Source organism: Erpetoichthys calabaricus, chromosome 15, assembly GCF_900747795.2.
Source record: "Erpetoichthys calabaricus chromosome 15, fErpCal1.3, whole genome shotgun sequence".
NCBI lineage: Eukaryota > Metazoa > Chordata > Cladistia > Polypteriformes > Polypteridae > Erpetoichthys > Erpetoichthys calabaricus.
Window position 1 is genome coordinate 15288274 of NC_041408.2, and position 17554 is coordinate 15305827.

At 44.7% G+C, this 17554-nt stretch overlaps 2 protein-coding genes across 3 annotated transcripts in view; one reads left to right on the top strand and one right to left on the bottom strand.

Moving 5' to 3' along the window:
• The window catches only part of nphp1 (nephronophthisis 1), a 440043-nt gene that overhangs the window by 230615 nt on the left and 191874 nt on the right, over window positions 1-17554 (top strand). The window lies entirely within an intron of this gene.
• mta3 (metastasis associated 1 family, member 3) overlaps window positions 8858-17554 on the bottom strand; it is a 99428-nt gene continuing 90731 nt past the window's right edge. The window contains exon 19 of one of the 2 annotated variants that reach the window (XM_028820277.2): window positions 8858-9568. In XM_028820277.2, the coding sequence (XP_028676110.1) occupies window positions 9451-9568 (118 nt within the window). In that variant the 3' untranslated portion in view covers window positions 8858-9450. The remainder of the gene's footprint in view (window positions 9569-17554) is intronic. The other variant, XM_051919548.1, reaches the window with a different exon arrangement.

The window sequence follows — 17554 nt, forward strand, 5'->3', positions numbered from 1 at the left end:
GCTGTGCTCTCCTGCAGTGGTGTTAGTTCCTGAAAGCAGTAACAGTTCAGAGGTGTGATAATACTTGTGAGTGACGCAGTTTCCTTTGATGCTGTTAACTGGCATCAGTTGTTGATAATTCACGCCGGAATTGACTGCTGTGGTAATCACCGAGGGATGTTATCTTTCTGCCTCGGAGGTGAAGACCTTTGTGTGTTCCTACCAGATCCCCTCCCTGACATGAGCCTTAAACCAAAACTCAAGGCCGCTTTAAGAGACCACACATGCTAGCCTGGTGTAAGGGCTCTGAGTTTTGGGCATCTTTCAATTCTGGATATTTTTTCTCGCTGTTTACAACTAACTTTTAATCATTACTAGGAAACAAATGGATCCCTCAGTCCTCAAATAAAGGTGGTTGATACAGAGCAAGCTGAACACTTCCATTGAGCTAACAGAGCAGCAGTAAAATTTCAAGCCAGGAAAGAGCAGCACAGATGCGATGTTTGCTTTGAGGGTTTGATGGTGAAGTTTAGAGAAGGTCAGAAGGAGTTGCATTGCGTCTTTGTGGACCTGGAGAAAGCATATGACAGGGTGACTGAGAGGAGCTGTGGTCTTGTATGAGGAAGTCGGGAGTGGCAGAGAAGTATGTAAGAGTTGTACAGGATATGTACGAGGGAAGTGTGACCGTGGTGAGGTCTACGGTAGGAGTGACGGAGGTGGGATTACATCAGGGATCAGCTCTGAGCCATTTTTTACTTGCAATGGTCATGGACAGGTTGACAGACGAAATTAGACAGGAGTCCCCGTGGACTGTGATGTTTGCTGATGACATTCTGATCTGTAATGATAGTAGGGAGCAGGTTGAGGAGACCCTGGAGAGGTGGAGATATGAGAGGAGAGGAATGAAGGTCAATAGGAACAAGACAGAATACATGTGTGTAAATGAGAGGGAGGTCAGTGGAATGGTGAGGATGAGGGGAGTAGAGTTGGCGAGGGTGGAGGAGTTTAAATACTTGGGATCAACAGTACAGAGTAATGGAGGATTGTAGAAGAGAAGTGAAGAAGAGAGTGCAGGGTGGAATGGGTGGAGAAGAGTGTCAGGAGTGATTTGTGGCAGACGGGTATCAGCAAGAGTGAAAGGGAAGGTCTACAGGACGGTAGTGAGACCAGCTATGTTATATGGGTTGGAGACGGTGGCACTGACCAGAAAGCAGGAGACAGAGCTGGAGGTGGCAGAGTCAAAGATGCTAAGATTTGCATTGGGTGTGACGAGGATGGATAGGATTAGAAATGAGGACATTAGAGGGTCAGCTCAAGTTGGACAGTTGGGAGACAAAGTCAGAGAGGTGAGATTGCGTTGGTTTGGACATGTGCAGAAGAGAGATTCTGGGTATACTGGGAGAAGGGTGCTAAGGATGGATCTGCCAGGTAACAGAAAAAGAGGAAGGCCTAAGCGAAGGTTTATGGATGTGCTGAGAGAGGACATGCAGGTGGTGGGTGTAACATCAAGATGATGAGGATATGAAGATATGGAGAAAGATGATCCGCTGTGGCAACCCCTAATGGGAGCAGCCAAAAGAAGAAGATTCCACAGCCCTACAGCGAGCACAACATCAATGTAACTTCCTAAAGTAGTGCTCTTCAATGAAACTGTGATGTAAGGATGTAAAAGTAACGTTTGCATATGGTTGGAAGCTGAGAGTATTTGATGATCTCCTCATTTGTTGGCATACATTTCTTGTCATTGTCGTTCTTGCATCCTGTAGTGTGGAGTATGTGTGTCGATGTTGATGAGCCGGATTATTAGCCAGCTGCTCAATGGCTCTGCATTCAGGCTTACCTGTCATTGTTCTTTGTCACTGAAGCTTGACACTCAGGAGACATTGCTGCTGTAGTTCTTCTATGCGCCATCATGGTATGTAGCTTTGTGATCATAACGATGACTTTGGTGTCAGGACGTGAGCACAAATCATTTTGCTCAGGCACATCTCTGTCTTTGTCACACATGCTTTCTCTGTCATACTGCCATTTTGCTACTGTTCTTCTTCTTTTACCGACGACCAGCCTCAACAAGTCACTTCACGCTCAGCAGATGTCTTCTTTCCTACCATGTTATCCTGTCACTCAGTTTGCCATATGAAAGACTCAAACCCCAGTATCTTCCTTAATGCTGCTGCCCAAATTGTTTGCTTCACCTGCACACATCACATGACAAACTTTCAGTTAAAACCAAGATCACAGTTCCAGTCCCAGTGGTTCACAAGCAGTTACGTGACAGATGGGCACAACCCTTAGAATTTTATATCTATAGATTCTGGAGATGACATTTTGACTCTTCTCTTGGAATGGTTGCTGTCATTTCATGTTACTCTTTGCATGGCCATGACCACACTGTTTATACTTGCTATGCCCATTGCTAGTCACATACTGTAACACAGAAGTCACGTGACATATCGGGTCACCTTGTCCAGCCTCTATATAAGACAGCTGTGTCATGTGACATATCAGGGTGACATATCGGGTCACCTTGCCCAGCCTCTATATAAGACGGCTGTGTCATGTGACATTTCGGGTCACCTCGTCCAGCCTCTGAATAAGACCGCAGTGTCATGTGACATATCAGGTTACCTCGTCCAGCCTCTATATAAGACAGCTGTGTTATGTGACATATGAGGTCACCTTGTCCAGCCTCTGAATAAGACAGCAGTGTCATGTGACATATCGGGTCACCTCATCCAGCCTCTGAATAAGATAGCAGTGTCATGTGACATATCAGGGTGACATATCAGGTCACCTCGTCCAGCCTCTATATAAGTCAGCACTGTTATGTGACATATCGGGTCACCTCGTCCAAAAACTCTGTATAAAACAGCTGTGTCAAGTGACATATCAGGGTGACATATCAGGTCACCTCGTCCAGCCTCTATATAAGTCAGCACTGTTATGTGACATATCGGGTCACCTCGTCCAAAAACTCTGTATAAAACAGCAGTGTCATGTGACATATCAGGGTGACATATCAGGTCACCTCGTCCACCCTCTATATAAGTCAGCACTGTTATGTGACATATCGGGTCACCTCGTCCAAAAACTCTGTATAAAACAGCTGTGTCAAGTGACATATTGGGTCATCTCGTCCAGCTTCTATATAAGGCAGCTGTGTCATGTGACATATGAGGTCACCTTGTCCAGTCTCTGAATAAGACAGAAGTGTCATGTGACATATCGGGTCACCTCGTCCAGCCTTTGTATAAGACAGCAGTATCACGTGACATATTGGGTCATCTCGTCCAGCTTCTATATAAGACAGCTGTGTCATGTGACATATCGGGTCAGCTTGTTCAACCTTTGCATAAGACAGCAGTGTCATGTGACATATGAGGTCACCTCGTCCAGCCCCTGTATAAGACAGCAGTGTCATGTGACATATGAGGTCACCTTGTCCAGCCTTTGCATAAGACAGCAGTGTCATGTCACATATCGGGTCATCTCGTCCAGCCTCTGTATAAGGCACACTGTCATGTGACATATCAGGGTGACATATCAGGTCACCTCATCCAGCCTCTATATAAGTCAGCAATGTTATGTGACATATTGGGTCACCTTGTCCAAAACCTCTGTATAAAACATCTGTGACAAGTGACAAATTGGGTCATCTCGTCCAGCTTCTATATAAGACAGCTGTGTCATGTGACATATCGGGTCAGCTTGTTCAGCCTTTGCATAAGACAGCAGTGTCATGTGACATATGAGGTCACCTCGTCCAGCCCCTGTATAAGACAGCAGTGTCATGTGACATATGAGGTCACCTTGTCCAGCCTTTGCATAAGACAGCAGTGTCATGTGACATATCGGGTCATCTCGTCCAGCCTCTGTATAAGGTACACTGTCATGTGACATATCAGGGTGACATATCAGGTCACCTCATCCAGCCTCAATATAAGTCAGCACTGTTATGTGACATAAGAGGTCACCTCGTCCAGCCCCTGTATAAGACAGCAGTGTGCAATGCCCAGCTGCCAAGCCCTTGCTCCTTCATTATTCATAACAAACAAGGAAGATGAGTTATTTTGGAGCAATTAGCACAATTGAGGGTGCGGAGATTGCGGTGGTAATTTCATCTGTTGTCTCTGGTTTAGTGTATTTGCTTTGAAGGACGTCTTTGATGGCTTCCTTTTTCAGTTTCTGACTCTTGCTTGTACCCAGAGTACGACTCTGCCATCTCCTGGCTAGTAATCTGTTGCTTCCCTGTACATTCGTTGCTAGCCTTTGATGGCAGTCACCTGTATTTTAGCCTGGCCTTTATGGAAGGGGCACATACTGCACTCTTTGGTTTATGGATTTCATTTTAACCTCATTTTAATGTCGCAGGACTATTTATGTGTGTTATTTTAATTTGGTTGAAAACAACTGTTCAGCAGCTTTTAGTGGAAACATGAAGGGGAAAGGTTCTGTATACAGTAATAGTGATAATAATTAATGACGCTACAAAAGCCACTTTACTTTGGTGATGGTCAAAGCGGCTCCCCCCTGCCTATGTGCAGCACCCCCCCGGATGAGGCCACGGCAGCCATTATTGCACCAGTATGCACACCACACATGAGCTGGTAGGTGGTGAAGTGGCGAGAGAGAGGGGGTGATTAGGGGGCCAGAATGTCTAGGCTATAGGGGTGGGCAGTTCTGCCAGGACATGGAGATAAATCCGCTATTTTTGAAAGATGCCCAGGGATTTTTAAAGACTACAGAGAATCAGGCTATCAGCTTCACGTCTCATCTGAAGGACGCCGCCATATTTACAGCACACTGCATTGGGGTCTCAACAACACCTCTTCCAGCATGCTTTTACTGGGTGGTCTCCTATCGAAATACTGGCCAGGAACAAACAAGATTAGTGTCAGGTAGATAACCTCGTTCTGAAATGCACATGGTATGGCTGCTGGCTAAAGTAAAACTGTAAATAAATTTGATTTGATTGACTCATTGATTGAGTTACGTGGTCACCAGCACTTTGCTGGTCTACTAGGCCAAGTAACCCTGAGCACTGAGGGACGTAGATCAGTTATCTGGGCATTACGCCTACTAATTTATGTCCTAGGCTCTTTGGGGCACTGCACACTTACATGGGCATTAATGGCACTGCTTAGAAAATTGAATGGATGGATATATGAGAGTAGCTTTATTAATATCTTTAAATTAGGAAATCAGGTTTAAAGATCCACCCAAGTAGTTAAGATGTATGAAGAAAAGTAAGGTAAATTAAATAAAACTGATCACTTGAAATTATTATGGCGATTATTGAATGTACTGCTTATACCAGTAAAAGGGTAGAAAATAGCATTTACTTATAAATATAAACTACTAATAGGGTGGTCCTGCCTGGTTTCCTTTTGATACGCACCCATCAGCCACAACATATTGTGTAGGTCCCTTGTGCTGCCAAAAACATCTCCGACCCACCAAGTCATGGATTGCACAGGACCTCTGATGGTGCTCTGTGTGTAACTGGCACCGAGATGTTAGCCGCAGATCCTTTCAGACCTGAAAGTTGTGAGATGGGGACTCCAGGGATTGGACTTGTTTTTCCTGCACATCCCACAGATGCTCAATCCGATTGAGATCTTGACAATTTGGAGGCCAAATCAACACCTCGAACTCTTTATCATGTTCCTCAAACCATTCCTGAACCATTTTGTGCCATGTGGCAACTGAAAGAGACCACTGCCATCAAGGAATACCTGGCCTGTACATGGTCTTCAGTGATCTTTAAAGTAGGTGGTATACGTGTTAAAGTAACATCCAATTAAACGCCAGGACCCAAGGTTTTCCAACAAAACATTTCCCAGAGCATCACAATTATCTCCACCAGCTTGTGCCTTCTTCCCATGGTGCGTCCTGCTGCCATCACATCCACAGGTCAATGACAAACAAGCTCCTTGGCATCCATGTGATCAAAAAGAAAACGTGATTCATCTTACCAGTCCACCATCTTCGATTGCTCCACAATGTACACATCGTACGTCACTTTTGGTGAACAAGCATGGGCAGTCTAACTGGTCTGTGGGAATGCACTGTGCGTTCTGACACCTTTCTCTGAAGGCCACCATTAGAAGAGTCAGTAACTTGTGCTACAGTGGGATCTGAGCAGACAGCTGGGTCTTTTTCAGACTGCTGCAAGCCTAAGATTCACATCACCTGTTGATGGTGATTTATTTATTTATTTATTTTATTTGGTGGGGACCCCAGCCACGCACCCAGCCTTGGCCTAACTCACGCACACTCCCTCGCAGAGTCAAAGAAGCAAACGACAATAAAACAGAAATTGACGAATGTATTAAATAACAATAATTGAAATCTAACTACAAAAACTAAAACGATCCCACCCTGGTTCCCTTTCCGGTTAATATACGATAAACATGAACTCAGAAACAACAAATAACTTACAAAAATTACACATGAAGTCCTTAGCAAAGGCCATAAGAAACGGCAACCAATGTAGCAAAAGGATGGAGATTGAATAATCCAGAGATCAGCTCGCTGTATTGATCGTCAACCTTCGGAAAAGGAGCGCTCCCTTTCCCATCACTCTTCATCATCAGGATACACCGTCTTCTTGTTGAAGTTCCTCGGATGTGCAGATTCCATTCCTTGTGGTGTTTTCACTCGATCTTCTCCAGCTTTTTATCTTTCATTGTCCGCGTCTCTCATTGCACTTTGTGTTAGCCAATGAATAAACTGATACTGACTAAGGAGCCAATAAATGAGCCAGGGAGGCGGGTCTTATATTCTAATGCTTAGGCACATCTGAGCACATTCCATTCTCATTCACGAGAGAGTTTTATTTAAGAATATTTTTGTAAAACTACACTTTGTGAGCATACAGCTGGACGACTTGACTTGTGGAATATCCAACACGACTAACTTGAGATTATTTTCATGGATGTTTTAATGTTGTTTGCTGTCATCCAGCATCGATCACCATAGACGTCTATTCCGTCATAAATTTTCAGACAAAGAAGCAAACGACATTAAAACAGAAATTGATGAACGTATTAAATAACAATAAATGAAATCTAACTACAAAAACGAAAACGATCCCATCCCAGTTCCCTTTCCGGTTATAACACGATAAACATGAACTCGGAAACAACAAACTACTAAGAAAAACTACACACGATGAAGTCCTTAACAAAGTCCATAATAAACAGCAACCAATTTAGTGAAAGGATGGTAACTGAATAATCCAGAGATCAGCTCGCTGTAAGTACATGTAAAGAACAGTCCTACTGGTATATCCTGATGATGAAGAGAGATGGCATCGGGAGCGCTCCTTCTCCGAAAGGTCGACGAACAATCCAATTCAGTCCTCATGCAGCAGGCAGACACCAGACAGTCCATACAAACGAACAGGAGATAATCCAGGACAAGAACAACAATCCAAAGGCAAGGAACGGGAAGACAAAACAGACGGGTAACTTCAGACTCAAAAACAGCCTCCACTCTCTGTAGAATCAGCCTCCTTTTAAAACTCGCTCTGGCCTTCTTGTCCCCAGCAGCCCCTGCTGTACCATTGGCAGGCGTCCAATCAGAGGCACAGCAGGGTCTGCTAGGATATGAAGTTTTTACTCTCCAGTAGCACTGCTGATCACCCATTACCCTGTTACTGGTACACCAGTTGTCCTTCCTTGGATCACCTTTTGGTAGGTACTAACCGTTGCATACTGGGTAACCACACAAGACCTGCCATTTTGGAAATGCTCTGACCCATTCGTCAGGCCATCACAATGTGGCCCATGTCAACGCCACTCCGGTCCTTACAATTGCCCACTTTTCCTGCTTCCAGCACAACACCCTTCAAGAACTGGTTGCTCATTTCCTACCTAAAATATTCCCATCCAACACCCAGACCTTGGTAGTTGCCATTGTAACGAGATCATCAATGTGATTCACTGCCCGTGATTTTAATGTGTATGATGCATCAAGCCATAAAATACAATAATGGGCCATTTCCTCAGATACATTCATGTTCCGTCATTCATTTAACTTGACGTTTTATTGCACCAAATCATCATGACATCCTCGGACTACTAAGGTTGCATCTCTTAGGTTTCAATATCCTATCAGTATCTTGACAGGTTAGCGTTAGTAGATTATCATTGGTTTGGTGTTTTTTGTCAGCTACAGCATTTAGAGGCTGCGATGTCAAATTGTGGCACACCATTGCTAGGGGGCTTGACTGCCACAATGTGCCCCATGAATGATGCCACACTTTATAAACACACACCGCTTTCAGTTCAGCATCCAAGATGCCAAGGCCAAGGCCTGAAGGGACACGGCCCGTTATGACTGACACTCGGTATGATTCTGGAAAGTTGTTGTGCAGAGAAAATGGTGCCAATAAGACATCCATGTTCATGTTGAAATGTATATAGGTTGACAAATGACCTTGGATTACACGTAATGCATTAATTATGCTGGAATGAACCTGAAGTGTTTCTGTTTTATGGGTTTCATAATTTTGAAGTACTGTATAATATTGAACAAATCAAGACACGTTATCTTTTTGTGGAATTTATTTGTTCCAATTCAGTTCCAAATCTTTGCTTCTCGAGATCGGGGGGGTGGGGGGGGGGGGGGGGGTGAGCAATTCCAATTCCAATTCACAATTCAAAAAGAGAATGACCCCAAATCTGGTTTAGAGCAGTCCGGCGAGCAAGGGGTGGCAAAATTGACAATGGGACAAGTCAACTAGCAACTTACCAACCACCACCCCAGTGGGGATTATTTCAGAAAAGCACTAGAGAGACGCATTGGGTTATTTAATGTCCGCTTCATCACAAAGGTAGAATTCATCTCACAAAGCAAAACCAGGACCATCGGGTGTACTTAACGTTTTTATTTATTTTGCATTTTTCGGCCCCACAACAAAACATTGTGATCATAGAAAACCACTTTGAAAACATTAGAAAACAGATTTACACAAGAGAGAGGGCACAACGTCCGGCATGTCTTTACAGTGCCACCAGTCGAGCAAACATTTGGCATTTCCTGCTCTTTGTTAACAGAATAAGTGAACAGAAGGAGTAGCAGAGGGAAAAGCCATCAGGGACGTGGCCAGATTTAAGGAGTCTCCCTACTCGACTTAAGTCATGGAGAAAAAGGTGAACACAAGCACAAGCCTGAACAATGGCAAAAGGATGTTCTTGGTGTGAAAAGAAGATTGTCTTTTGTCAATGACTATGGAAGGAAAGAAAGAAAGAAAGAAAGAAAGAAAGAAAGAAAGAAAGAAAGAAAGAAAGAAAGAAAGAAAGAAAGAAAGAAAGAAAGAAAGAAAGAAAGAAAGAAAGAAAGATTGAACAAATCCCTGACCGGTGGGCTGCTTTGTGACCCGACACAGACAATCTTCTGGACGCCACTCTCCCTGGCACTCGTCCCCCATTCTGTGCACCCAGTACCAATTCTGACATAAGCCGCTCAGTCTTGGATCATGATTGGCTCAATCCTGCTGCCAGCATGTCTCAGAGAGATGGAATCCCATGGCTGCCTTGAGGCCCGTCTCAGCTGAGAACGACTGAGAAGTTTCCGGATCCTCCTGTAATGGAAAGACAGAGAAAGCGCTTATGCATGCTGTATGGTTGACTGAGTATATGTTACTTTGGGACTGTCCACTCCACTGTATCACACACATCAAGGTCCTTCTCTCTCTCTCAGTTTAGTGCCTCCTCTTTGAAGTCATGTCCCCCTCTAAGTGATGCGAGACCCTCTCCTCTTAGCTGACAAACCCATCTAACCGAGACATTTCCGTCTCTCACTCCATTGAGGCTACAATGTCTCTATACATCCTCATTCTTTCAACTACCTTCTCATGTATCTGCAAACTGTCTTGTCCAGTCATTTTCTCAATAACTTTATATAATAACTCAATAATCTAACATGTCTGCTTTCACAAAGCTCTGTTGATGCCCCAGTCCCTTCCATTGCTCACACCTTAATGAATTTGTACCCTATTCCCCTGAAAAATCTCCGAAAGAAGACCCATTTTGTTGTTTCAACAATATTTCCATAGGGGAAAAAAGTCCATTCTCACCCACCGCACATCTAAAAATTTCCTCTTTTTGGTGTAACCCTGACCTGAACTGGACTTGTAATCCCTATCAGGAAAGGTAAGGGTGATCGTCTGGATTGCGGCAATTACAAGGGGATAACACTGCTCTCTGTGCCAGGTAAGGTCCTTGCTATGGTTGTCCTCAATAAGATCCGTGATCACTTGCTCACCTACTAGAAACCAGCGCAGTCTGGTTTTACGCCTAAGGAGTCTACCCTCGACCACATCCCGGCACTGAGGGTTCTCATGGAGCGCAAACACGAATATCAGCACAGTTTCTTTGCAGCCTTTGTTGATTTTCGTAAAGCATTTGACTCAGTTGATCGAGATGCCCTGTGGGACCTCCTGAGACTTCGCAGGATCCCCTCATGGCCGGCCTGTACACTGGTACTGTGAATGCTGTGCAAAGTGGAGGCAGAACCTCTGTGTTTTTCCCAGTTGATTCTGGGGTTCATCAGCGGTGTGTTCTGTTCCTATTCTGTTCAATGCTTGCATGGACTGGGTGTTGGGCAGAGTCATGGGGTCCAGTGTCTGTGGGGCATCTGTTGGTGAAGAAAGTTTCACTGATACTGCCTTTGTTGATGATGCTGTGATCTTCGCGTAGTCAATGGAGGCTCTGGACTTGTGAGTGTCCTGATAAAAACCAAAGAGCCAGAGCTTTAATGACCTCTTGGGCAAAGCCATCAGCAGTGTGTCTGTCTGGGGAGAGAGCATCAACCTCATCAAGAAGTTTACTTACCTCGGCAGTGACATTCACGTCTCTGGTGTCTCTTCCTATGAAGTCAGTAGACGGATTGAGAGATCATGGGGGGGGGGGGGTCATGAGGTCGGTGGAAAGGGGTGTGTGGCGCTTCCAATATCTCTGCAGGACGACAAAGGTCCAAGTCTTTATGCTTCCTGTCTTGCTATATGGTTGTGAGACATGGACGCTATCCAGTGACCTGAGACGAAGACTGGAACTCTTCTGTACTATGTCTCTTCGGAGAATCCCTGGGTACTGCTGGTTTGACTTTGTGTTGCTCATGAAGTCACAAATGAGGCATATGACCTGCATGGTGAGGGAGCGTCAGTTACGGCACTAAGACCATGTGGTGCGATTCCCCCCGCGGGTGATGCGGCTCTCAGGATATTCATTGTTGGGGATCCGTGCAGCTGGACCAGGCCAAGGGGACACCGACATAACACCTGGCTGCGGCAGATAGAGGATTATTTCCGGAGGGTGGGACTGGACCACCTGGGGGGGTGGGGGGAGTTACCAACCAGGATCCCGAGCTGTTTCGTCGTGTGGTGGGTGCGGCAACGTGCTATACCAGTGCATGCTCCCCAACCTGACCTGACCTGAAGGGACATACAGCACACACCATACAAAGATAAACAGCTTTCACCTCGATGCCATAACTTGACAATAATCCCAGTTCCCAAGTCCATCTCGGTTCCACACTCCAGACTGACTGCTAACACCACTGTAGGCAGGTATGGTTGCTCATTTCCGATGTCTTATATTAGGAGACTGCCAGTAGAGGGCAGTGCAGCGCAAGCCATTTTAAACCTTGCAGCTCTTTACTTCCCAATTGTGGAGCTCTAAAAGCCTCCCTTGTGCAGCTGTCCTTCAAAATTGATTTTCTGTTTTGATGGGTTTTTTTTTAATTTATTTTTAGTACATTAGAACAATTGTGGTGAGAACAGGGCATTCCACTTAACAAGCTCGTCCATCCTTTCTCCTGGGCCGCATTTAACTGCTATTCTGGTTTGTTCTAAAATGAATGCCTGAGCACATCTGTTCATTTTCTTAACCACTTTTCCAGTTTGTGGTCTTGAGGAGTCAGTGCCTATACCTGCAACGTTGGGCAGAAGACAGGAACCAGCCCCAGATGAGGTGCCAGTCCACTTCAGGGCACAATCACATTCTCACATACACCACTGGGATGTAGCAGGAATAACACAATAACTGGAGAAAAAGCCACACAGACCAGAAAGGGTGTTCAGGCTCCGATTCAAACCCCAATACTCTGGAGGTGTGAGACTACTGGGCCACCATTTGTTTAGCTCATGATGAAAACAGTAGGTCAAATATTTTTTCAAATCAGGAAATTACATTGTCATACTTGCTCAGAGTAATCTGAAGCTGAGGTGTACCCTGACAGTATTGTGTACAAGGCTATAGCTAACCCCAAAGATGTGTCCAGATCATCTCAATGTCAGCTCACACACTCACACAGGTCCAACGTGAAAATGCCAATTAGCTAAACCTGCATGTCTTTAAAGACACAAAATGCAAAGTGGACAACAACCAGGCACAGGACTTGAACCCAGAATATTCTGTGAGGTTCAGTGCTAACCATTGTGTCAGCATGTAACCCTTTCTCAATAGCATATTCAGTTTTAATATCTGTTTTGTATCGGTAAGATCTGTAATATAGGGTGTCCCACTCGGGAGTACAACTTTAAAAATACAAATTATTCTGCAACGCGTGCATGTATCATCATGCAACAAGGTTCAAAATATTCCTTATTTAATGAAGAATTGATTCTGTGTCATAAAGAGGTGGGCACTATAGCGGGCGCCGCTACGGGGCAACAGGACGGGGCAACGTGCCATACCTCTCATGCCAGTATGGAAGAGATCCGATCGTTTTTTGGAGACAGGGTGATCTCGAAAGGTTTGTGGCCACCTCGATCGCCCGATTTAACTCCCCCAGATTTTTTTCTATGGGGATATTTAAAGGGCAAGGTTTATGCAAGCAAACCCAGGACCATCGAACAACTGAAAGCAAACATCGAGCGTGAAATTGTTTCCATCGACAGTGACATGTTGCAGAGGACATTCTCAAATATGGAGCGTCACGTTTCCTTGTGTGCGGACGTTGGGGGAGGACATTTTCAGCACCTTTTGTAATGTGGACTTGTTTTCCTCTAAATACAGTTATGTTCACTTCTTACAGCTCACCTTTACGTTCACACGTTCGCGAGTAATTCGCATTTTTAAAGTTGTACTCCCGAGTGGGACACCCTGTATTTGTCCGAACCACATTAGACTGGGTGCTTTTGTCATATACCCCTCTGAATTGGGTAAAGGAAGGGGGTAAAGTGCTCACTTTGATTTATTTTGTAGAACACAATGGCTCTATTATTGTGCTAATTAAATCTCTGACAATATTCTGGCTTATTGTTCTCTTTTCTTAATAAAAAAACTAGGGGGCTTCGCTCGCCCACCCCCGAGTTTGGTTTACCGGATATACAATTTAAAGAGATTGTTAGTTTCATGGGAATTGTTACATTATTTTCACTTTGACTTTAAAACTTTTGTAAAAATAATACTAGTCCTTTATTTCCGGCCCCGTGCGAGGTCACATCTCTTTCTCGCAGGACGTATAACGCTGCTCATGTTGTGAAGGGGGGGTTGCGGCTGAACGCATGCTAAGGAGAAGCGGTCGGATCATCTGCTGCTGGCGAACTGCGTGTTTTGCTTGTCACTGGGAGCACATGAAGCATGTCTGCCAACAGCAATCCAACAACTGCTAATTTTGATGTCCGTGGACTTGTTTTAAATGATGTCTCACTGCCTTGTCTCATGGGACACTGTAAAAACAATACTTGTCCTTGATTTCAGGCCCCGGGCGTGGTTAAATCTCTTTCTCGCAGGATGTATAATGCTGCTCGCATTGTCAAGGGAGGGCGGCTGAACACATGCTAAGGAGATGCCGTCGGATCATCTGCTGTCTTTCTGCTGCTGTCACGCTGCCCGTCGATCATTTTAAAGCCTGTACAGCAGCTGTCCTTTTGCCACTTTGCATCTCTGCCGCTCGTGTTGTGAAGGGGGTTAGTTAGGGTGGCTGAACACACGCAAGGAGAAGCGGTCGGATCATCTGCCGGGTTTCTGCTGCTGGCAAGGTGCGTGTTTTGCTTGTCGCTTGTCTTTGTTTTAAGAGCTGCGAGCAAGTTAAAATGTCTCTCGCGGGACTTCAAATTGTCTTCCGAGAAGATCAGGTCTCGTCTCCCTCCCAAAGATTTTTTTTTTTTTATAATAGAGAGATACAAAAAAAAATTCAAATTTTCATTACTGGATCTTATTCATTTAGCTGGACTCACTACTGGCCATCTTTTTAGGACCTCTGAGTGGCACGGATATCAAATGGAAGTGTTTCTCAGCCACGGTTCACATCCTGGGTGATCCCTGCATGGAGTTGGCATGTTCTCCCTATGTCTGGTTCCCTCTTAAAACCCAAAGACATGCAGGTTAGATGGATTGGCATTGCTAAATTGCCCCGTATGTGTGTGTGTGTGTGTTCACCCTGTGATGGGCTGCTGCTCTGTCTCGGTGTTGTCCCTGCCTTGTGCCTATTGATTGCTGCAGTGGGGTCCAGTTTCTCCGTGACACTCCTCTCAATAAGCAGGTTAAGAAAATGGATGGACGGTTTATTGCATTTCCACTCCACATAGAACACTTCACCGTCACACTCACTCAGGCGCCTATTGGCCACAAAGAAAAAGTCAGCAGAGACAGAATTACTATACTGAAAGGAGGACGTTCCATAAAGTCTCTTAGGCATGTTCAGAAATCTTTCTTTGGTTTATAAGAAACTTTCTACCACCCTGTATGTGGGAGGGGACCATGATGGGTATAATTTATGGAAGAGTTCTCAACACTACTGGACATCTCATATGAGACAGGGTGCGACTCTGTTAGTCTCTGTAACTCTTTTCTCTGCACAGGGAGATTCATTCCACTGGGCACCCAGTAGGCAGTGCCCTTCACAAAGCAGGGTGCTATTTATGAAATCAGACTCAGTGAGAATGGGCAGCCCATACAAAGTAGGGGGCTACATCCTGCTGGACACCCAATATAGAATGGGGCATGATAACTCTGGGCACTCTGTGGCATGGAGATTCATACAGCTGGGCACTTTGTATAAGAAAGGGCTTCACAGGGCAAGAGAAGCGATTCCAGACTTGTGTATAATCGGAATAGCAGGGCAGTCCTGCTGGCAGCATGTAGTGTATCCATTTGAAGCCCATAAGGACCTCAAACTACCCAAATTCAAAAAGCTGGTATTAGATTAGTGTAAAAAACGAACTCATCTGGCTGTGAGGACACTCATTGTTTACCTAATCACCAAAGGAGACTCACATCACACCACTCTTCACCTAGACAAAACTATTGAAAAATAAGAAACACACCACGAGCTTCACCCACTCGTGGAAATTTCCATTTAGCCCTTAGAGCAGTCATGGAAGATGAGGCATCACTCTCATGGCCACTTGTTATGACAATAGGCCACACAAATAGGGGCACCCCATACAAGATGGGGCATCACATTGCTGGTCATCAAGGAAGGAAAGGGGATCCCCAACTTTAGAAGGAGGATGTTGCTTTATTTTTTTTTTTTGTCTTTTTGAATAGGAAGGAGTTTCAGTGCAGTGGGGAATTCTTCATAGGATGGGCTGTACCTCTGCTAGGTTTCACGCTGCTGGACACGGTGGTGTAAGAGAGATGGATCCGTGTGACCGTTAGTCCCTGATGTTCAGCAATGCGTGGTTGGCTGATTGATGTAATTAAAGCTGCATTAAAATATGTCACTCAGGCTAAATTTAGCATCAAACATTTACCAAGATCCTTTGGCTCACAGCAACAGCAGAAAGGGAAAATGGGCTTTTCTGCAAATTCTAGATGTAGATGTCAACCTGACCTGAAACCAATTATACACATGACCACACAATAGCTGCAAGTACCACCGATCTGTTAATTTTCCTAACCTGCATACTGTATTCCAACTGAAGGGTTGTGGGTACACCAGAGTGTATCCTGAATATTTTATTGTGGAGTAGGTCGCACACACCGGGTTCCTTCCCAGTCTGGACATTCGCAGTGTACTAAGTGCTGGCTGCCAACCATGAACCCACGATGTCTGGATTACAAAGGTCCTCAGAAGCAGGCCTTTTATGTCATGAGCAGTAGGAGAAGTCCTACACTTGTGTGTGCACAGGGACAACCTCTAAAAAGTGCAAGTGGAGCGTCTTGGTGACATCTGCTGAGGTCTCATTTTCACTCAGCACCATCAGGCCACTACATCCACCAGTCTACAGTACAACTTCTGCTGACTATGCCAAGTGTTCTGTTGTGGAGTGGGTCTGTGACAGGCAACTGGCAGTTACTTGGTCGGAAACCTACTCTACAACAAAACACGTGGCAGCACTGGGGGCAAGGCTGGAACCAAACCAACTAAATCGCAGGGTACATTTATACAACGGGCCACCAATTGACTTGGGTTGTACATTTTTAGAGTGTAGGAGGGGAACCCATCAGACAGAAACATATGCATGCGGCAAGACCTGAAACCATTTTATTTCTAAACTACTTTTACTACCACAACTTTGTAACTACGGGTCAAATAATGTTGTGATCAGAATCAGCACAATACAGTAATCCCTCGCTACATTGCGCTTCGACTTTCGCAGCTTCACTCTATCGCTGATTTTATATGTAAGCATATCTAAATATATAACGCGGATTTTTCGCTGCTTCGCGGGTTTCTGCGGACAATGGGTCTTTTAACTTCTGGTACATGCTTCCTCAGTTGGTCTGCCCAGTTGATTTCATACAAGGGACGCTATTGGCGGATGACTGAGAAGCTACCTAATCAGAGCACACAGTTAAAGTTCCTGTGTGCTGATTGGCTCAGCGGCGGAGTGCTGCATTAACCAGGAAGTCTCATCTCACTCATTCAGCATTTACGTGCTCCTGCTACTGCTTCAGGGGCCGTGTCCAAGCGCCAACAGAAGATGCAAATGATTGCAGAAAAGGTAAAAGTTTTGGATATGTTGAAGGAAGGGAACAGCTACACCGCTGCAGGACACCATTACGGCATGAGTCCACGATTCTTTTTATTTAAAAAGGAGGAAAAGCATATAAGATCTACAGCCACAGTGTACTTTAACCAGGGCGCAAAACGAGTTGCAAGTGGACGTGATAAGGCAGTAGTCTCGATGGAATCTGCTTTAGGGATTTGGATTGAAAACTGCCAGAAGAAGAACAACGGCGATGCTACACAATCGCCTGAAGAGGCTCCTTTAGAAGAGCTGTAACGCTCTCCTTTGTTGTGCAGTAAAATTAAACTCATCGTTATCGGACAAGTCGTCGTGTCATTGTTGGTGAGTAACCATAATTAATTATCTACGTACAGTACTTATTACATGTACATAGTTTAGTGTCACTGTACACACATTTTACTGTATACAATTTTTCTTGCATTGTACAGGGTGGGACACGAAAAAGTAGCCCGCGTTACGTATTTATTGCTGGTGGCCTGTCTGTCGTAATGGCTGTAACGTATGTGATATCGGAGACGCTCGATATCTTTAAAATAATATTTAGGTTTTACTGTATATAAACTGTGTTTACATACATAATTTCAACGAATCTTACCTAATATCTAAGAGAATACAATGGGTTTATGCTGTATAATTGTGAGGGAA